The sequence below is a fragment of the Cricetulus griseus genome, chromosome 7 (assembly GCF_003668045.3).
Source record: "Cricetulus griseus strain 17A/GY chromosome 7, alternate assembly CriGri-PICRH-1.0, whole genome shotgun sequence".
Taxonomy (NCBI): domain Eukaryota; kingdom Metazoa; phylum Chordata; class Mammalia; order Rodentia; family Cricetidae; genus Cricetulus; species Cricetulus griseus.
Genome location: NC_048600.1, coordinates 96217601 through 96240276, shown reverse-complemented (window position 1 = coordinate 96240276; position 22676 = coordinate 96217601). Strand labels below are relative to the sequence as shown.

General features: G+C 44.9%; 1 protein-coding gene across 6 annotated transcripts in view; it reads left to right on the top strand.

Annotated features, from left to right (window-relative positions):
- Rffl (ring finger and FYVE like domain containing E3 ubiquitin protein ligase) overlaps positions 1–22676 on the top strand; it is a 69311-nt gene that overhangs the window by 44011 nt on the left and 2624 nt on the right. For 4 of the 6 annotated variants that reach the window (XM_027426492.2, XM_027426494.2, XM_027426493.2 and 1 more), the window contains exons 2-6: positions 8477–8664; positions 13190–13600; positions 17158–17241; positions 18413–18623; positions 20351–20374. In XM_027426492.2, coding sequence (XP_027282293.1) covers positions 8485–8664; positions 13190–13600; positions 17158–17241; positions 18413–18623; positions 20351–20374 — 910 coding nt within the window. In that variant the 5' untranslated portion in view covers positions 8477–8484. The remainder of the gene's footprint in view (positions 1–8476; positions 8665–13189; positions 13601–17157; positions 17242–18412; positions 18624–20350; positions 20375–22676) is intronic. The other 2 variants (XM_035447788.1, XM_035447789.1) reach the window with 2 other exon arrangements.

Here is a 22676-nt window from a genome sequence, read left to right as displayed (position 1 = left end):
CTTGCCGAGTACTTAAGAGATTAAGGAACTGCAACAAAATATTGAGAGGCATTTTGATGTAGAGAAAATGAACTTTACAGGGGTGGGAGCCAAAATGCTTTCTTTTTTGTTATTACAAATTGTATGTATTTTACTAGGTGCTTAAAAAAAAATCCCATATGATGTGGTGTGGTGGCACATTCGTTTAGTCCCAGCACTCAGGGGGCAGAGGCAGGTGGATCTCTGTGAGTTCAAGTTCATCTCAAAACCCAACAAATCCTGAATAAAACTGTGAATGTGCATGGTAGCACATGGCTTTAATCCCAGCATCTGGAAGAGTAGAGGCAGGAAGATTACTACAAGGTCAAGGCTAGCCTGCTTGTAATGAGTTTCTAGGTCAGCCAGGGCTACAGTGTGACCTTGCCTTAAAAAAAAAACCAAAAAAAACAAAAAAACAAAAACAACAACAAAAAACCTCACAAGAGAAATACACAAATAATATGTGTAATTTAATTCTTACAAATCATGTCTATGTAATCACCTAGGAAACATTGAGGTTGGAGAGATGGTTCAGTGGTTAAGTGCTCTTGCTGCTCTTAGGGAAAACTGAGGTTCCATTCCCAGCACTGCCTATGTGTGGCAGCTCTTAACTGCCTGTAATTCCTGTTGTAAGGAATTTGATGCCCTCTTCTGGCTTCTGTGGGCATTGCAGTCATGTACACATAACAGACAAGCAGGCACATACACTACACATAAATAAGAAATTTAAAAAGAAACAATGTTAGCAGAAGTCCCTGAGCCACCTTTCACTGTACCTGATTTTGTTCTGATTGATTGGTTATATCTTACTGTGTTGCCCAGGCTGGCCTTAAATTCATGGACTCAAGTGATTTAACTGACTTAGTCTCCCCAGTAGGTGGGACTATGGGATATGCCCAGGATACACTGTCCTAATTTTCACACCAGATTGGCTTTCCTCTTTTTGAATGTAACCATTTAGTGCATATACATTGGTGCCTGTTTCTTTCAGCCAGCATTAGGTCTATATAAGATTTGTCTGTACTGCTGTGTGCGTCTCACAGTTGCACAAACTGTGATATGAGCATCTGAGCCACTTCTAGCTTGGGGCTATTAAACTAGTGCTTCAGTGGATATTCTTATGTGCTTTCTTTGGTGAGTGCTTTTCTTTTGGCGAATGTATTATACCTGGAAGCAGAACCGCAAAGCCATGGACACACATACTCTCACATGTCTGTTCACATTGTCATTAGTGATGCACACTTGGTTCCAAGTGGGTGCCTCTTCTTCCAGCAGTATTAGAATCCTAGTTGTTCTCTAGCCTTCCAACACTTGCTAGAATCTATCTGTTATAGTTCTGCCAGTGGGTATTTAATGGCAACACAGTGGCCTATAATTTGTATTTGCCTTGTGACAAGGAAAAGTTTTTAAAATCTGGGGGATCTTGGAGCATGCCTGTACATTGGCAAACAAACAAACAAACAAACAAACAAAAAACCATTTCTAGTAGAGTCAGAACCCACAGGCTGCAGGGTAGGTAGACTTCTGAATCTAGGTCCTGTGTTTAGGGTCTGACTTTGCTACCCACTTTCTGTGACTTTGAGCAACTTATTTCTCTTGGTTTTCTTACCTGAAAATGCTCCATTCATACTAACGTGTTAGAATTGCATGAGCTAATAATGCTAGGTGAAGCACCTAGGTTGGTGTCTGGCAGAACAGAAGCATTCTGTCCATCTCAAATACATAATTACTTTTCAGTTACTTCAAAGAACCTTGACTAAGCCATATTGATAGGTCTTCCACAGCATTCCCCTCCAAAGCCTTTGCAATTGTACTTTAATTGCTTTTTCAGGATAATATACAAGATGAAATTCAGCCCATTTTGTACTAACAATCCATAACACTGGATACTTTGCTTTATGCACTTAGAGCATAGATGCTGTCAACCATTCCAGGAATACATTAATGGCCATAGGTGTGCCACCTCTGGATAAACGAGATGATTCAGCCATTTGATGATTTGCTGTGTCAAAAGGTACTTCTCTGAGACTTAAGAGGGCATTTAACTGGGTATTTTTTTTTAATTTGTTTTAAAGATTTTATTTATTATGTATACAACATTCTGCTTCATGTATATCTGCACACCAGAAGACGGCACCAGATCTCATAGAGGATGGTTGTCAGCCACCATGTGGTTGCTGGGAATTGAACTCAGGACCTCTGGAAGAGCAGTCAGTGCTCTCAACCTCTGAGCCATCTCTCCAGCTCTAACTGGGTATTTCTAAGGGATCTTTGTAAGGTGGTCATGTACAGTAGATTCTCTATGAATGTGTTTCTGAATGCAGCTGTTTGCATCTGTGGAGCTCTTGTTGCAGAGCCACTTAAGTGCAGAGAACTGTTAATTAAAGTCAGGACAGATTGCATGCAAACCTTGGGGACATTGCAGCCTTTGTGTTTTGATGAGTAGTTAGGTGGTTTTGGAGTGTCATTGGAAATCAGCACTCCCTTTCTATCCCCACTCCTTTTGAGGCCAAGCCCACAACAGCCAGTGAGCCACTTTATTTGCCTTAGGCAGGTGTACAAAATGAAGGAATGTTTTAAAATTACTTAGGAATCTAGTTTTTTTGTTTGTTTGTTTGTTTGTTTTTGAGGAGCCTTATTACCTGCCCTCTTGCCTCTGGGACTGTACCAAACCCACCTGGAATAGGCAATTTGTTTTTACCTTAGTATTAACACCACAGTTTGTCTGTTCAGCATCAGAAATACCAACATTTCCCACCAACTGACAAAACCCACATGCTCACTAGCCATACTTGTCTCTCCCACAGGGTTCTTTGGGGAACAGTAGTTTCTTGTTCACTCCCCACCTCTCTACTCTTCTTGTGTGGTAGAAGGCTTCAGTCAAGCACAGTAAACATGCAGTTGGTGTTTGAGGCTTCTCAGAATGGCTGAGGGGGCCGAGGAGGAGTTTTTGAGCCCTCAAGAAAGGTGTGGTACTTGCCATCATTTTAAGATCTAGGAAGGGGTTTGCAGGACAGAGACTAGCTTTCCAAAGTGTCCTGTTTGCCCATTCCCCATAGCTGGCTCCCCTGTTTGTCATTTAGCGAGGTAATCAGATGTTTGTGTGTCTATTTAGGGCTGAAGGATCAGAAGAGCCTTCCCAAGAGAAGAGGCTTGCATGGTGGCCTTGTTAGTCAACATGACAACCTCCTGTCCTGGGAACTAACTGTGAATATAGTGGCTGGTTAGAGCCTGCCAGCTTCATAGGAGAGCTCTTTTAACTGACCACAGCCACAAATGTTTCTTTTCTGAGATTTAAATATCTCAGTGAACAAAAACCTAGTCCACTGACTGTTTAGATTTATTTTGTTAGACTGAGCAAATCTGAGGCATTCTGACACTGCTACTGTTGTTGCTTGCTACCTCTGTTCCATAGTTCATCTTCCTGGAATGTACATTCCCAGATGAACACAGGCCTGTGGGGTCACAATGTGGCAAGAGTCAGGCCTTCTCACAGGGCCATCTGTTCCTTTTCAGGGCAGCCAAGACCTGAATAGGCTGTTCTTCCAAGATGTTTAGAAGAGGCCCTTGAGGTTGGAGAGAATGAGACAGTGTGGAGGAAGCTAGGCTGCCCTGACTCCTGGCTGAGAAGTGGGCCTGATCCTGCATCACAGCGGTGGAGGGTAGCTATGGTGTCCTTCTAGGCCCTAAGCTCTTCTGGATGAGGGCCTTGCTTGTGCAGTTCCTGTGTCTCAGCATAGTGGCTGCTTCCTGAGTGTTCATTAAGCTGCTGGAGTACGGTAGCAGGCTTTCTTTTGGGTCACCAACCAGCTCCCAAATAAAGACACGGAGACTTATTATAGTTATGAATGCTTGGCCTTATCTTATGCTTGTCTCACTAGTTCTTAACTTAATTTAACCTGTTTCTCTTCATGTTTTGCCCTGGGGCTTTTTACCTTTCATTGTGTATGTCCTACTTTTCCTGATTCTTTGGTGTGTGCATGTCTGTCTGGCAGCTGGCTGGCCCCAGGTGTCTCCCTCTTCTCCTTTTTTCTCTCTCCTTCTCTTGAGCCTAGATTTCTCCTCCTACTTATTCTCTCTTCCCACCATCCCTGCCTATCCTCTGCCTAGCTATTGGCTGTTGAACTTTTTATTAGACCAATGGGATAGGCAGACAAGGTAATACAGCAACACATCTTCACTTAATTAAACAAATGCAACATAAACAAATGTAACCCGTCTTGGCCTAGTTAAAGAAATATGCTGCAACATAAACAAATGTAATGCATCTTACATAGTTAATGTTCCATAACACAGTAAGCCATACAGCCTTTGTTTACCTGTTGGTTGTACCTTACAGTGTAGGTCTACCCCTTACGTGACAGAGGATTTACCTCCTTCATTTGTTTGTTTTTAGAAATCCTTACCTTTGTCATGATGAGGATGAGCCTATGTCCTTGTGCACGCTAAATACTGTACCTCAATGAATCCCCAGAAAAAATTTTAGTAGCCAAATCTGTCACCCTCTTTTCATTTTATTCTTTCACTTTTCTGTTGTTAATGCTACCCACTTCTCTTTGGTTCCAAAGTTTCCCTTGTGCAGGAGTGTTTTGGCTCCTTAACTGATCACAATCCCTTGTCCTCCTAGCGCTTGTTCCCCTCACCGATGGCTTCCCATCGTCTGCAGTCTATGTGCCTGCACTTACCCTAGTGACCCTGGGTCCTCTTCAGCTGCTGCCTTCTCTATTCCCCCCAGTCAAATTTGTTGAAAAGATAGCTTTCAGTTAAGGGTTCTCACTTTTCATTCTCTTTCCTGTGGCTACCTATCAGTTGCTTCCCTCTAAACTGCCAGGCAGCGCACACTCACACTTTGTTAAGACAAAGTCCCTTGGATGTTTTGAAATCTCTCAATGTGTTCCAGTCCCTGGGTTACTCAACAGCACTGTTCACTTCTTAGTCTTCCTGTTCTCCCACTATGAGCATCCTTCTGCCCTTCCCTGGCTGGCTTTCCTCTGCTTGTGTTTCTCAGAGCCTTCTTGGGATCCCCAAAGCATCCAGTCGGTCCCTTGCCCCACTCTGGCCCTATGTATTTCCAGTAGGTAAGCATTTAAACCCTCATCTTCAGCCTAGATGTGCACACATGAACATGCATGTCCCACAGGTGTGAAACTCAATTTTTATTATCTTAACTCACCTACATGTGTTCTCTCCTGAGAATGTCATCTTAGTAATCCATCCCGGTTAGTTATCCTGGTGTGTAAATAAATAGGAGACCCTTAGATTTGCCTTGCACTCTCTTCCTCCCCTCTTTCAGCTAATTGGCACGTCTTGCTGATTGTGTCAGAGCTCTGCCAGCCCCTTCTCTCATTCCCATGGCCTCTACTTCTGCAGCAGTGGCCTGTCCTAACCTGCCCCTTGCTGGTCTGTCCCACAGAGTGCTTACTATTGCAAGTGCACCTGGATATTCCAAGTAAGGTTGTCACAATAGAGTCCTGGTTCTTTCTCCTGGATTACAACATTTTTCCATGGCTCCTGGTTAGCGTGTATCGTTTTATTTATTGACCTCATCTACCCCCACCCCTTCTAAGCATTTTGTAGTTTTTTCTTCTATGGTGCGTATCATATTTATTTTGCTAGAAAAAGCCTCTGTCCCTGACTTTGTGGTAAATTCTTCCTGCTGTCATAACAAGATATGGTAGCTTATTAGTGAACTCTTGTTCAGCCTCTGCCATCTTTGTACTAGCCCCACTCCCCAACCCCTACCATACTTTGTACAAACCTCCGTTAGAGTACTGGCAACTCTGGTAGACCATTAACTCCCTGGGAATGGTTACTGAGCACTGGGAAAGGACAAAGGGATTGCCATTAGTAAAGGGTACGTGTGTGAATGAGAAGATTTTTATTGTTTTTTTTTTTTTTTTATTTTTTGACGGAGTCTTACTAGTTAGCCCTGGCTAACCTGATACCATGTAGACCAGCCTGGCTTTGAACTCATAGAGATCTGCCTTTCTCTGTCTCCTGAGTGCTAGGATTAAAAGGCATGTACTGCATGTCTGGCTAAGGAGAGTTTTAACAGAAGTTACTGAATCATCCATGGCCTTGTCCCCTGCAGACAGGTCTAGAGAACTTCATGGTAACTGGTGAAACCTTTGGGTTTACAGTCTGTCTACCCTTGCCTTCCCGGAGGAAAATTATAGTTAAAGGCATTTTTATAGTGCAGGTAGAAGCAACTCATACTTGTCGAGTGCTTTATTTTCCTGTTGAGTGTCAGAGGACAAATATGAAGTACAGAAAGGGTGTGACCTGTTTAGAGGTGCACAGCATAGCCCACAGGCAGCAGAGCAGGGTAGGATGTGTGCCCTGTCTGTACACACTCAGACGTTATCAACGTGTGATTTAAAGAATCGTGGAACTCCCTTTTCAGAGAAAGGCTACTCATGGCCTTGACAACAAAGAACTCCTTTTAGGCTGGGCATTCACGCTGGGTGTGGTGGTGCCCTTGAGAAGTGGATGCCGGAAGATCAGGAGGTATGGGACATCTTAGCCATGTAGTGAATTTTAAGGATGGCCTGCACTACTTGAGAGCTTTCCTTAATACAAATAAAACCCACAAAAACTCACTCCTTTTAGCTTAGGATGCATGTGTGATGTGCTCTTTATCATTATGCCATGTGTAGTATGAAATTCCAGTAAGGCAGATTGGGTCTGTTTTCTCTGGTAACTTAGAGGCTCAGGTAATCGACAGAGCAGGGGACAAATGGTTTTGATGTGTACTTAGCCAAGATGTCTTGATTATTCAGTAGCCCTTACTGAGCCACCTGGGTAACAGCCTGGCTACTGTCACATTCCCTTTTCTCACAGGGGTCAGGTCAGGAAGTCAGGCGTTAATCCAAGGTGCTGACAGAAGAAAATGAACTGTGCCGAGAGTGTGTCAGAGGCCATGTTAGAAAGCTTAAGCTTGGGAGAAATCAAGAAGCCTAAAATTGTATCCTATGGGGCCTGGCAGGTTCCCTTCCCTGACTGTGCCATGTTCTGTTGTTCTATAAAATGATCAGTGTTGGACTGATTTGCCTCTTAGTTCCTTCCAATTTGCTGTCTTTGAACTATGAAAATGCCTTTGTTAAAAAGAGACAATGCAGGAGGTATCTCTGTGTGTTAGTTATTGAATAATAACACTAGATGTTTCATCTGTTGTCTCTGTGAGCTAAGAGCACCGGCTCAGATTGTTCACACCACTGACTACTTACTTACTCTCCCATGGTATGCACTTATGCCTCCAGCAGTGCTTAGTGTTTAGTAGACCTTACAATCACCTAGTCGTTCTGACATTTGAAGGGGTGAATCCTTTTTGTTCTGCGAACTTAAAAACCAGTCTCTCTTGTCCTTAATACCTAAATTTGTTATATGTGATGGGAATAAATACATGAAACACTCTTTATTAAGGGACCCAACATTGCTGAACATTTGTTGCATGCACAGTGCTGCCAGGGTCAGTATAGACATTAAGAAATAGCTCCTGCCCTAGATGAGCTAAAATTAGAGAGTAGAAAATAAATGATCACTGTAGGCAACTGTTTAAAGTGCTGCCATGGGGCTAAAGAGATGGCTCAGCTGTAAGAGCCCCTGCTGCTTTTCTAGAGAAGCTGAGTTGTTCTAGCATCCATGTAGGGCAGCTTACACCTCCTGGAACTCCAGCTCCCAGGAATCTGATGCCCTTTTCTGGCCTTTACGGTTCCAGCACACACTAACTAACTCACTCACACAGACACACATACACATAAATAAGAAGATAAATCTTTAAGAACAGTGCAGCCACAGAAGCTTAGAGGAACAGAAGTGTGGATCAAGAGTATTTTGTATAGGCTAGTGGGAGGGAAAGTCAGGGTATTGTGGTGTGAGGGTAAAAGAGATGGGCTTTTGCAGTCTGTCTTCTTGTTAGTCTCTGGTGTTAGCTCTATACTTTTGGGGTCTGGTTGGTTTCAGACAGGGCCTTGCTCTGTTGCCCAGGCTCCAGTTACCCCTCCTCTTCTGTCTCAGCCTAGTAACATAGCTGGAGCTGCAGGTGTTTGTCACTGCATCTGGCTTGCCCATTTATAATACACACCTTCCATGGTCAGTGTGTGTGTGTGACAGAAAGTTCTGTCTGAGCCTCAGGGCAGAGAGATGTTCTTGAACAAAATGGATATTAAGCCAGTTGTAATAGCAAGGTAAGAATAATTTTAATGAAGTGAGATTTCAGATTAAACAAATCAGGACCAGGCAACCTTACAAAGGCTTTATACCAGCTTGGTAGCTCACCGTGCTCTGGTGGAGCACTAACTGGTTGTAGGAGAGGTGACAAGCCTTCCATCCCCCCCCCCACGTCAGGGCCCCATACTCAGCAGGTGTGGAGATGTGTGTCCTGCCCTACCTGTGCCTGTGGAGATAAAACTGCAGTAATGGTACATCCTAACTCTTACCTCTTCCTCTCCTGTACCAGATTCCAACATGTGGGCTTCCTGCTGCAACTGGTTCTGCTTGGATGGACAGCCTGAGGAGGCCCCACCACCACAGGGAGCCAGGACGCAAGCCTATTCCAACCCTGGGTATAGCTCCTTCCCTTCCCCCACAGGCTCAGAGCCAAGCTGCAAATCCTGTGGGGTTCACTTCGCAAGCACAACCCGAAAGGTAAGTGTCATTACACTGTGACCCCAGAATCTCAGGCCAGCCACCTGGCTTCTACCTGTGTGATGCTGAAGATAAGTCCTGACTGCAGATTAACCTTGTCCTCATTATCAAAAGCCTGTCAGAGCTTTCCAAGCAGAGGAACTGGAGCCCGCTCAGGAGCATAGACGCCATCTGCAATGGGCTGCAGTGGGGTATGGCTGTTCCTTTACTAGTGCCCTCAGGCATTACATGTCCCTCAGAACAAGAGGTTCATAGCCCAGAATGGCTGGTAGGATTTGGGGATGCAAGGGTGACAATGGAAAACCACGGGGAAGGAATTCTTTTTAAGTTTTCTACTGTATGAGAGGAACTGTTGAAGGATTTAGCCAGATGTGGTGAAATACATTTGATGTGAATTTGAGGTCACCCTGAGCTATGTAGTTTCAAGCAACAACAAAAAATTTAGACTTTTAATTTTACTAAGACTTTTTAGTTTTTGTTTGGGGATTTTGTTGTTGTTTTTGAGAAGGGGTCTTACTCTAAAACCTAAGTTAGCCTTGACCTCACAATGTTAACCTTGTTGGTTTCAAAGTCAAGGCAGCCTCCTACCTCAGCCTCACAAGTGGTGAGATTACAGGTATGCTACGATTCCTTGCTTAGATTGTTTTATTTTTGTCTTTCAAGACAGGGTTTCTCTGTAGTCCTGACTGTCCTGGAACTTGCTTTTGTAGACCAGACTGGCCTCGAACTCACAGAAATTTTCCTCCCTAGTGCTGGGATTAAAGACATGTGCCACCAACGCCAGCAGATTTGTTCTAAACTTAGATCTTTGTTTGTTTCATTTAATCCTCACAGTAACTATTTCAGTTTTAGAAACCACAAAATCCTGTTTTAAAAAGAAAGTGGGGTGATGGTGGTGTTTTTGAAAAGGCAGGTAAATCTCTGAGTTTGAGGCCAGCCTGGTCTACAGAGCGAGTTCCAGGACAGCCAAGGAGAGACCCTGTCTCAAAGAACCAAAGGAAAAGAAAAAAAAAAAAGTTTTCAAAGTAAACAGCATGTCAGGTTCTTGGTAAACAGCAAGAGACATGAGTATACTCATTCCTTTTCTCACAAACGATACTTCACTATACATGCGTAAATACTTAGAACCAGGATTCAAACTCACATCCTAGACTTTAAGTAGCCTACAAGTAGACATGTGGAGTGTTGAAGACTGCAGGTAACAGGCCCAGGTTCTCAGGAAGATGGGGTTGACTAACTTTGCCCTCCTCCCCCATTGGAAATAGGAACTGAAATCTAGCTGGTGTCAACATTGCCTGGCTAGCAGACAGGGATGAAGGAGGTTGTCCTTCCCTGCTTAGGGAGCTTGCACTGGGACAAAGGGGTCAAGGCAGAGTGCACTGTGTAGTCACACTAGGGAAAAGTCCCTGTAGCCTGATGTGCTCCATCAGGGGAGGCGGATCCTAATTTGGATGATGAAAGATGATATTGGTGTAATGTTTTCTTGCTCTAAATTATGTTAATGTTGTGCAGTTTACAGTGACTTTTGTGAATATTAAGGATGTTTTCTGCTGCAGGTATTTTTCATTTGTCATTCATGCTTAAGTGGATTGGCCTTCTTAGGGTTTGAAATTTCCCAGCCAGAGACTTTTAAAAAGTAGCTTTTCTAGAAGTAGTTGAATTGCCTTGATTACATGGATCCTACCATCGTTTCTTTTTCTTTTTTTCCCTTTGTGGTCAGTATTTTCTACATGCTCACTGGGTTCAAAGCATGCACAATAGCAAAGACTTGTACATAGAATATAGGTCAGAAATGTCCCCTTCATCCTCCAGCTTCCCAATCCTGGAGAGAAGGGGGGAGGGGCAGGCTGCAGATTTGCCATAAGCTAACTGTCCCATCTGTACTGGTAATGCCCACCTATAGTATTGCAGTGGCCTAACAGTTTCAGAGTGAGTTCTGGTGCCCAGCCTCTTCAGCTGGACCCCTATGAGGTGGTGGAGGACGCTGTACTAGGTTGGCACTTGGGCATAGTATTCAGATGCAGAGCAGAAGTGGACTTTTGGGTATTGAGAAGATCTGAGATGGACTAGAGGGGAAAGAGAGTAATAATGTCTTCCTGTGAGTGTCTGCTTTACGACGTTTTATATAAATGATCTCTGGTATTTCAATGGTGCAAAAGCCAGCAGGATAAGAGTGTGGGCCTGCACAGTGTCACTTTGGTTGAGGATGCATGGGAAAGTAAGGACAGCCTGGCGAAGGGGAAAAACCAGGCTGGCTGCTAGCTAGCTCTTGCTCCAGTGTAGGCCCAGAACCTCTTCTGATGCGTCTTTCTTGCTATTTTGTTACTCTGGTTTTGATCCATTGGTTAGGATTTACACATGTCTGTCCTTTTCTCCTTCTCCTGTGGTTTGTTGACAGCCTTCTTCCTTTCTCTCTGTTGTTTCCCACCGTTATACTCAAGTGCCCTCCTCCTCCTTTAGAGCTGTTTTGGAGGCAGGCATACTTCAGACTCTCTGGTGGGCAGGGGTAGCAGAAACTGGGTTGTCATCTTTGACTTCTGATCTTGTATCCAGTAGCCACACACATTTGAAGAAGAGAGATACTTGGATCTGGCTGACTGAGCAACACAAGCTTCGTAATTCTGTCGATCTTGGTCTTGTCAAACTGCCTTGACTTAAGCAACACTCCATTTGGGGACCACAACTTCACGATACTGCAGCCTCTTCATTTTCAGCCAGGCATCAAGAATGAACCCCAAATACTCAACTCCTATTTTCCACTTTCGTGGCTGCTGGTCACAGCTGTTCTTTGCTGGTGTGGGCACATGTCCTTTTCAGTCTCTGCACAGTTTACTGTCTGGTTATAGCTGAGTAGAAAAGAGGATTGGTGTGTATTCCCTGCAGCACCCAGGTTTCTTACTTTGCCTGGACTGTGTGGATGGCATGTAGACAAACACTAACTGTGCGGACTCTTCAGCCCCTGCACAAAGATTGCCCTGATCCTGCCTCTGAGAATGTGTCTCGGGTGTTTTTTTTGGTAGCTGAACAGATTGCCATATTGAGAAAAAGGAAGCAGAAACATGTAAGCTAATGTAACATTTAAGTGATGATGAAATGAAAAGTTCCTAACCTCTTGAGAAGGTGCCCTTGAATAAACCCCAAGGTGTTGAGGAATGACCTCTTGGGAGAGCGACTTGTTATTGACTGGAGCAGAGCTCAGTCAAACATCACCACTGTACTTGTGCAGCCTGTGGATTGAGTAGCCTTGGTGTGTGGTCTGTGACTGTGGGGGTAGCTGCACCAGGCAGTGCCAGCTTGTGGGTCAGTCACACTTGTCTCTAAACTGAGACACTGTGAGCTTTCATAAAGGAGAGAAACTAGCATCCCGGTCCCTTGTCCTGGCCAAATAATTATCTCAAAGTGACCTTGTGTACCACCTACTTCAGTACTCTAAATGGCCTTGCTGGAGGAGGGGAATCTGTGAGAAGTCTCTATGGACAGGGTACTGACTAAGAAGTTTGGAAGTGGAAAGCCAGGCCCCTGATTTGGTCCTGTTGGCTGCTTGTGTGGGACTCAGCAAGGCACCATGGCCATGTGGAATGACCACAGTTGAGGGCATTGGCTAATCCTAGCTCCACCTTTACTAGCTGACCTTGAATATAATACTTGATCTCCCTGATTCTTGGTTTCCTCTCTTTGTAAATCAGGGAAGAATACTAATACTTTTTAAGGGGCTTTGAGAATGAAAGGATAAGCCAGGTCTTACTGTGGTATCACAGTAAATTCTATTGATACCAGTATTAACAATAGTTGCTAGGTGAGCATGGTGACACATGCCTGCATTGGAGGCCAGTCTGAGTTACACAGTGAGACCCTATCTCAAAAACTAAAGGTAGGTTGGGTGGTGGTGGCACACACCTTTAATCCCATCACTAGGGAGGCAGAGGCAGATGGATCTCTGTGAGTTCAAGGCCACCCTGGGCTATATGAGAGTGAATCAGTCTAAAAGAGAAACAGCACACACCTTTGATCCCAGCACTTGGGAGTGCTACAGCTTCAGTTTTTTTTTTTGTTGTTGTTTTGTGAATTAAAAATTACATAAGCTGCTGCTGGATGATGGTGGCACATGCCTTTAGTTCCAGCACTCCAAGACAGGCAGGCAGATCTCTGAGTTCAAGGCCAGCCTGGTCTACAGAGTGAGTTCTAGGACTTCCAAGGCTACACAGAGAAACCCTGTCTGGAAAACAAACAAAAATTATACAAGCCTTAAATGACATTATAAATGTAAATGGTTGTGTTGTGTATATGCATAGTGAATAAATGTCAGGTGTCCTGTTGGTGGATACAGCCACAGGCAGTCTGCCACCTCCAAGTGGCCTTTAATCTGAAATCCACAGTGTGGCTCAACCTTGGGTCTAGGGAACAGTTTGGTAAAGCAGGAGCTACTAAAGGAGGTCCTGCTGGCCCTGGTGGCCTTGTAGCTCCCATCTCACTTCCTGACTTATTCTTCCGATCTGACATGCTTTCCCCTGTCTCTCGATCTAAGCAGCAGACTTGCTTGGACTGTAAGAAACATTTCTGCATGACTTGCTCAAGCCAAGAGGGGAATGGACCACGCCTCTGCCTCCTCTGCCTACGGTTCCGAGCCACAGCCTTTCAGCGGGAGGAACTCATGAAGATGAAGGTGAAGGACCTGAGGGACTATCTCAGCCTCCATGACATCTCTACCGAAATGTGCCGGGAGAAGGAAGAGTTGGTGTTTTTGGTGCTTGGCCAGCAGCCTGTAATCTCTGCGGCGGACAGGACTCATGCTCCCACCTTGTCCCAGGGCTTCCCTGAGCAGCAGGCCTTCCTCACCCAGCCTCCTATCGGCACAGTACCTCCTACCTCAGCTGACCTCCCTTCCTCACCTGCACAAGCCACCTCTGTTCCCCTAGCCCAGGCTCAGGAAAACCAGGTAGGGGCCAGCACGCAGTCTCTTCGTCTCTGTGTCTGCTCCCGGGCTCATTTTCCTCTCCCATTGCATTGTGGGAATGGGGTGTGAGGTCATGTCTAGATGGTGTGAAGCCTTTCTGCCTGTTGATTCTGGAAATCTGTTTCCTGGTCATTAGGCTCATGCTTTGGCTTTGGGGATGGTAGGCCTGATACCATGTTTTTGTTGGTTTTGTTTGTAAAACCTTCATACCCTAGTTAGACTTAAAAAAGAAAATTCATTGCTCCAGAAATATTGTGAGGAAAGTCACAATTACTTCTCTGGTTTGGTTCAAATTTGCCTTCCTGCTTACTACGGTTTTGACTGGTCTGTCCCGACTGGGCAGGGAGGGAGAGGTGGGAAGCACTGTGATGGGACCTTGCTACTGTCCTGGTCACTGTGTGGGAGCTGTCTAATTAGGTAAGCCAAGAGAAGCAGGTTGAAGCATGGAGAGTCTGTAGTAAGCAGATACTGTCTCCACCCTCAGGAAGCCCTGGGAGAGAGAAGCTGAACATAATACCCACTCTTGGGTTTGTCAGGAGTGGTGGTGTCACACAGATCTGTACAAGTCCCTCGCCGATGCTGCAAGTTACAGGGCATGGACACTGTAAAATTAGGACCTAGGTCAGGACTCTGTAGCCACTGATTTCTTTTTCTTTTCCTTTGTAAGACAGGGTTTCTCTGTGTACAGCCCTGGCTGTCCTGGAATATACTCTGTAGACCAGGCTGACCTCAAACTCTCAGAGATCCACCTGCCTCTGCCTCCCAAGTGCTGGGATTAAAGGCATGCGCCACCATAGCCCAGTTGATTTTTGTTTAATTTGGTGCTAGGTATTCAGCTCAGGACCTCTAGCATGCTGGGCAAAGGGCTCTCCCATGGAGTTACACCACCAACCCCATAATTAATTTTGTCTGACTCCTTGGTCAGCTGGGGCATACTGTGAGCCTAGAACAATGGAAGAGACCCCTTTGGGTTTGCTAGGTTGCAGAGAGCTCAACTACCATAGTATATCTGTGGAGCATGGAGCTGCTGAGAACCGGCAGCTCCTTTCCCACTTGACATGGCTAACTATGCCTCTAGTCTATGGTTACCTCCTTTGCAAGGACTGGTACTCATTCAGCTCTTAGCACATTTAAAGGCCAGCATGATAGCAGCTGGTCATTAATGCTCTCCTAAGCTCTGGTTCTTGGTATGTTGGACAGGTTTTATTGCTAAACTTTCCTTTTTTGCTTGGATTTTTAGAGCACTCTAGTCTGCATGTAGTGAGCAAAGAGAGGAACCAGAGTACATATTTTTTCATGAAGAACCTTTAGGCAGGTCAGGTGTGGTGCTGTGGAGATGGAGGCACATGGATCAAGAGTTTGAGGATAGCCTCTCCTACATACTGAGTTCAAGGCGTGAGATTTCTTTCTCAAAATAGGAAGCAGGGTTGAGGATTGGAGAATGAACAAACCTTCAGGAGATTTTCAGTGTAAGATTACAAACTTACCATTTTGTCACTAACCAGAATTTTCCTACACCAACAGGTCATACTGTGTACTGTGTGTTATTGGGTACCTTTCTTCTTGATCTTTTAGAAGATTTTAGTGTCAGTTTCCTTCTGTTCTGGTGATACCTGAACCTTGCAAACAGGAAAAACAGGCATGGGGAAGTTAAATAACTTGAATAAGGCTGTATGCTACATCACAGCAAGCAGGGAAACAAATCTAACAGTTCTAGAGCTTTGATGTCCTAGCAGTATTTGCTAGGGAAGGAAGCGTGTGTGTGGGTGTGCAGTAAGCAGAATAGTGGACAGATAGATACTAGTTGTAGATTTTTATTTACCCACTAGGCAAACTGGGAAGATAAAAGTATTTGCAGCCTGGATTCCAGTTGCTCTTTCTAGGGAACAAAAGACATTCAAAAGTTGTCTACCCAGGAACAGATTAGCCTATGGAAGACACCAAAGTTAATACCAAGGGGATAGTACCTGAGGGCCAGTGGATACCACATCTACATAAAAATAGTAGGAAACCAGAGGTGTTGATGCAGACACTGTTGGCTGCATCTCATATGTAGTTCCTGTCATGACTTAGGATGTTTTAAACTCTGCTTTTCTATTTCCATTGCAGTTGTTTGCTTTTTTCTCTCTCTCTCTCCTCTCTCTCTCTCTCTCTCTCTCTCTCTCTCTCTCTTTTGTTTGTTTTGTATTGTTTTTCGAGACAGGGTTTCTCTGTGGCTTTGGAGGCTGTCCTGGAACTAGCTCTGTAGACCAGGCTCGTCTCGAGCTCAGAGATCCAACTGCCTCTGCCTCCCGAGTGCTGGGACTAAAGGTGTGTGCCACCACCGCCTGACAGTGTTTGCTTCTCTTGATGAAAGGCTAGAGCTGTCAGGTCAGTTTAGTTTCCCAGGTTGTCCTGTCCTATCTTGTCCTGTCCTGTCTGCCTGCCCCCCCCCCTTTTTTTGTTTTTCTAGACAGGGTGTGTAGACCTGGCTCTTCTGGAATTAGCCCTGTAGACCAGGCTGGCTTCAAATTCAGAAATCTGCCTGCCTCTGCCTCCCTGAATGCTGGGATTAAAGGCGTGTGCCACCACTACCTGGCCCAAGTTGTGTCTTTACTGTTCATCCAGGTTCTAAGGGAAAGACCTGTGAACTCATACATGTCTTTTGCTCTGAGTTTACACAGGCCCTTTGCCTGGAGGCAGCTGGAAGTGAAGAGAAGGAGCTAGGTAGGGGTTTGTGGCAGAAGTGACTAATAAGAGTTAGGAGGTCACAATTCTGACCACTCTGACAAAAGCAAACCCTTTTGAGAAGTTAGAATGCTGAATAAAATGGAACCCAAGCTGAGACATTTGTGCCCTGTAGTCTTAGGGTATTAACTTTCTAAATTCATTAAAACACATTTGAGCAGCTACTGGTATGTCATACCATGTCCTATTGGTTAGAACACATTTCTAGAATGTTGAGAGACTGCAGAGTGTGATTTGGGATGGATGATGGTCAGTTGAGGCCAGGGGGTTTTGGTTTTGGTTTTTTGAAGACAGGATTTCTTTTGTGTGCTTTGGAGCCTATATTGGAACTTGCTTTGTAGATCAGGCTAGTTACGAACTCACAGAGATCCTCCTGCCTCTACCTCCTGAGTGCTGGACTAATGACATGCACATTTGGTTTTTTTTTTTTTTTTTGGTTTTTCAAGATAGGATTTCTCTGTGGCTTTGGAAAGCTGTCCTGGAACTAGCTCTTGTAGACCAGGCTGGTCTCGAACTCACAGAGATCCATCTGCCTCTGCCTCCCGAGTGCTGGGACCAAGTGCGTGTGCCACCACTGCCTGCACTCTTGTTCTTGAAACCATCCATTGAAACCTGTTCATATTGTTTCTCTGTCTGAGAGAGGTGCTGTTAGAAAGCAGGCGTTGGTGGTACTGCTTTGGGAGGAGGAAGCCTTGGTTTCTGGGGGGAGATGGGAATACATTTTGAACATTTGTATGAATTGAAAGAGGCCCATGATGTATTAGTCACTGAGACATCTCTGTGGATGTGATGGCACCTTTCTCTTCCCACAGGCCACTGGCCATGTGTCTCAGGACAATGAGGAGCCCGTCTTCCTGGAGAGCACAGCCAGAGTACCTACCGAGGATGAGACCCAGGTGGGCCTCTGCTCGGTCTGTGCCTTTGCCTTTGTTCTTTCCCTGGTCTTCTTGGGATGTTCTTAGGAGCCTCAGCAGACTCAGGTGGAACAAGAAGGGTCAGTCTCTGAGGATTAGCATTCCAGATTCACATTAACATTTATTGCTGTCAGTGTGAGCAGGCAGATGCGAGGCCACAGTGGAGGATGGGGAACCTCCAGGCCCACAGTCTTTCTGAGAGCTGCCAGAGGGCACGCTCGGGTGCTTCTGTGAAAGTCGTCTTCTTGTCCTGTGTTTCTGGGTGCAGTAGTCATTGTTGGGAAAGGAGGTAAGATAAGGCTTTCAGGCCTCATCCACACAAGGGACCGGTACAGAGCATGTTCTAAGGGGCCATAGAGCTTAGGTGAGGCCATGTGTGGAGTCCCTCCAGGGAGGTCTGTACTGAGAAAGGGTTTTCCTATTCTGTCACATTTACTTTCCACAGGAACCCTGTGTGACAGTATAGCAGTCTCTCCTTTGCTGACGGGTAACAGGCTCAAGATGGTAAAAAACTTGAAAAAAAATAATGTCTAATATTTAGTGGTGGCATCAGCATTGAGAATCAGGGCCCTCTAGCCAACTAACTAGTGCTCCTTGTATGCCTAGTATTGCTAAGCAAGTGTGTGGCTGTCTGCACAAAACACAACAGGATGGAGCAGGGAAAGATGAGTCTTTTTTTGCTGTGCCAAACATTGTGCCAGGAACCCTCTTTTCCATGTTCCTTGAGGTTGGTCAACAAAGTGCTTTTTTTTTTTTTTTTTTTTTTAAAGATTTTATTTATTTATTATGTATACAACATTCTACTTCCATGTATATCTGCACACCAGAAGAGGGCACCAGATCTCATAATGGATGCTTGTGAGCCACCATGTGGTTGCTGGGAATTGAACTCAGGACCTCTGGAAGAGCAGTCAGTGCTCTTAACCACTGAGCCATCTCTCCAGCCCCCCAAAGTGCATTTTTTAAATCATTTTTCTATTTGAATTAGAAACAAGATTGATTTACATGACAATCCCAGTTCCCGTCTCCCTCCTCCCTTCCTCCCCTGCCCCCCACCCCCAACAAAGTCATTTTGATGGGTGCTCTGGGTTCCTTGAAGAGAGCCTAAGGGACACAACTGAACCAGCTGATCATCACATCTTTGCTGTTGTAGTCCATTGGCTCCGAGGACAGCTTCGTCCCCGGCCGGAGGGCCTCACTGTCTGACCTGACCCACCTGGAGGACATTGAAAGCCTGACGGTGCGGCAGCTGAAGGAGATTCTGGCTCGCAACTTTGTCAACTATAAGGGCTGCTGTGAGAAGTGGGAACTGATGGAGAGGGTGACTCGACTGTACAAGGATCAGAAAGGACTCCAGCACCTGGGTGAGGGGCCATCTGGGTGGTGACTGAACAGAGTTCTCGGCTGCCATCCCATATGTGATGGCATCAGACTGGCTTGATCTGATCCACATGTGTTTAGCCTCAAAGGAAGCCAGCCTACACATTTGTACTTGTCAAGTGCCAAGACTAGGGACAGGCATTGAATATACAATTTAACCCTCAGAGCAGCCTATGCAATAGGTTGTTTTAGTATCACTTAGAGAGCCAGGATTTGAACTAAGAATTTCTAAGCCCAGTGACACACACTCCATACTCATTCCTCTGCTACCAACAGTACTTACTTTGAGTCAGTTTTGGGTTGGAAAGCAAATTCCAGCATATAGTGGGCTTGAGCTTTTTCCGTGTGTTCACTTCCCAAAGCATTTTACATGGTGTCATTTGAAATGTTTTACACTGTCCTCACACTAATTCATTGAAGATGTTTTTCTACTAAATGCTGAAAACTCCTGCAGAAGAGAAACATGTTTGGCTGTTTGGCTAGGCAAGCACTCTACATATTAAGCTGCATCCCCAGCACAATAGCCATAGCTTGGGTTTTCTTCCCTGGTGATGGGGATCAAACCCAGGGTCTTTGTCCACATGCTAAGCAAGCATTCTATCACTGAGCTTATACACCCCCTCCTTTGACCAGGTTGAACTGGACATTCTCATCACCAGATGATTTAGTTCTTTGAGCATTTTGATTCTTTGCATGATAAGTGGTTGTTAAAGCCAAGCTTCAGGCCTTCCTCTAATAAATTTGAGTAACACAGATTTACCAAGTTAGGGGAAGTCTTAACTGCACTGGTTATAGACCTGGAACCTTACAAGGAGTCTGTCTTCTCTTTCTCTTTGGGATTATCTCGAGTCTCCTTAGAGTTCCAAAGACTTTGGGAGTAGGTTTTTGTTGTTTGTTAATTCTGGATCTTACTCTGCATCCCTGTCTGGGCAGGAACTCGCTATGGAGATTAAGTTGGCCTCAAACTCACAGAGGATCTACCTGCCTGTCCCTCCTCAAGTGCTTAGAGTTAAAAGTGTGTACTACCCTGTCCTGTCTTGTGCTGCTGCTGCTCCTGCTGCTGCTGCTGCTGCAGCTGGTGGTGGTGGTGGTGGTATTTTGTTCTTTTGAGAAAGGGTTTCCCTGTGTAACACCTCTGACTGTCCTGGAACTCTCACAGAGATTTGCCTGCCTTTGCCTCCCTAGTGCTGGAACTAAGGGTGTCTACAACCACCACCACCACCACCCATAGTTTTTAAAAATAGGCTCTTAATAGCTCAGGCTGGCCTGGCACTCACGATCCTTCTTCTGCCTCTTGTGCTGGGATTATAGGCATGTACCACTATGCCTGACAATAATATGACTGCATGTGGGAGCTTTGGCGGACTCCTTGGCTCATTGAAATAGTCGAATTCTTCATTCCTTTTACTCAGTGATGGCTTCAGAGGCAACATTAAAAAATATTATGTATGTGCAGTGTCCTGTCAGCTGACACAATGGTCACTGTAGACCAGTGGAACCTGCTTTTCTCAGAACAAAGCAGTTAGAACAGCTGGGCTCCATGTGAGTCCTCAGCACAGAGTTGGTAGGGTGAGCTAGTGCCATCCAGATTCCAGCCAGGTCCCGTTCTCAACCTAGAGCTGATTGGAGTTTGGAAATGATGGCAGGGTGATGGGAGACTACCTTTGTACCATTGCACTCATATTCACACATCTTTTTCTTTCCTTTTCAGTGTCTAGCGATGAAGACCAAAACGGTATGTAATTATTTCTGTTAAGGATGGACTTAGGCTTTTAGTGGTTTTGTTTTCCTGTCTGCAATCCTGATGTCTGTCCATGGTCTGTCTAAGAATTGTAGGCATATGTGTTTATAGAGAGGCTGTGGAAAGCACAGACTCAGGCATTCTCCTTGTCCCACCCCTATGAAGGAAGACCTCAGCAGCCTTGGGGCTTGGCTGATTTGGAGCAGATACCCTGTTTGGTGATTACCATGCTCAGTCTCTCCATGTGGCCTGTTTGGGGAGAGTTTATACTTGCAGAGATGTCATTGGGTTTTTTGTTTGTTTGTTTGTTTTTTAAGATGGTGTCTGTCTGTGTAGCCCTGGCTGCCCTGGAACTCAACTAGGTAGACCAGTTGGTCTCAAACTCACAGAGATCACCTGCCTCTGCTTCCCAATTGCTGGCTGGGATTAAAGGCTTATATCACTGCACCTAGCCCACTTTGGCCAGCCAAACCAAAAAGCAAGGGTGGTGACCCAAGCAATGGTAGTCAGAGATGCTCAGGAGACAACAGAGGTGTTCTGTGGTTGCCTTCTGAGTTCCAAATGCATATCCCACCTGGCTACCTTAATACCCACCTCTGTTAAAGTCCACCACTGGGGCATCCTCAGAGCACATTATAGAACTCCAGTAGCATGTGGGATGTCACACACATTGTACATTTTTGAAAGCCTTGAGGAATGTGGGCACAAACTTCCCATAGCTATTCTCAGTAGTGTTACAGCCTACAGAGCACTTTAAAACTTTTGCAGAAGACTTCCCGAATTTATCCTAAATAAAATGGTCTTCAGTGTTGAGCATTTTTCTTAGATCCTGTAATCATCTGGGTTACCCCTCTCCCCACTCCCACCCCAGATAATACCAAGATCAGATTGTATCTACTTAATACCATCCCTTCTTTCTTCTCATTCGCTGGAGAGTGCTGAGCACTGAGTTGATGCATTTATTGTCTCCCCTCAGTGAAGTAATGAGTGACCAGAAGTCTGTAAATGACTCAAGCTTGTTTTAGGTATGCCTGTACCTTTCTAATCTCTGTATTAAAGCTAAAAGAGGCTTTAACTAGGTTGAACAATCACAGCCAGCTGCCTCCTGTGGGAAGTGTTCTTTGACTTGATGTGTATTTCATACAAAGTTGTATTTTAAATAACTACATCAGAATACTCCAGAATCACCAAACTAGCAATAAACAAATATACATGAGAGGATTTGGGCATTCAATGACCTGACTTTTTAGACTAGCCCAGAATAGAAAAGAAAATCCAGAAGTAACAGATAAAGGATAATTCCCCTGGAGAAGTCCAGGTGGGAGAGGTGGCTGGTATGAGAACAATTCTGCTTTATGTCTGCTTAGTTTAGGCTAGTTTGACACACTGGAGATGGGTGAGCTTCTAAATGTAAAGGTTTTTCTCAGCTGAACTAGGAAAGCAGCTGTGTCCACCACTAGCATAAGCCAGTTAGTATTCATTGAGAGTTCTTGTTCTCAACTATCGGGTAGTCAATATTGTCTTGATAGCCTCTGCCCTGGAGCCCTTGTCCAGAAGGCCAAATGTCTATGATTTGAATGTGAGCTACCTCAGCAGCTCTGTGTCCTTGGGCAAGCCACTTAACTCTAGCCCAAGTTGTCTCATTATAAAATATCCTTCAACACCTCTGGGTTAATACAGAAAGCTCTTAGGGCCCTGCCTGACACATGGTAGGCAGCTAGTCAATGTGAGCAGTGATCATTCTCTGGGCAGAACGTTCTTTATCAGATGTTTAAAGAATAGCTACCACGTGACTCATTCACGTTTTGGGAATTCAAAGATAAGTATCTGACCTCAGAGCACAAAGGAAATGCTAAGCTTATGATTGAACAAGCTGAATTAAGAAGTTCTTAGTCTACTGTGGGAGATAGGTGAATTATCATGAAGTATGATAAGCAGTCAGGGGTAGGAATAAAATTCAATGATTGGAGCACAGAAAAGGGAGCAGCATATCTGCCCATGCCTCTCTATCAGGAAGTCTTTTCAGAAGCCTAGAGGTAGATTGTGGGATAGCAATGGGGTCCCACATGATTCTCAGCTTTATTAAATTGGGAATTTGTTTATAGATAAGACTTATGATTCCTAATGAACCATTTATTACAGTTCTGCTTATATTCAGTGTTTTCTGAACCAGCTTTATCATTTCTGTACATTCTGCCTCAGGGGATGTGGTACCTAAACCCTGCTCACTGGCTGTATTACAGCTAACTCCTTGTCCTAAGTTCCTTCTTTCTAGTTCTGAGTCCTGGGGTGTGTT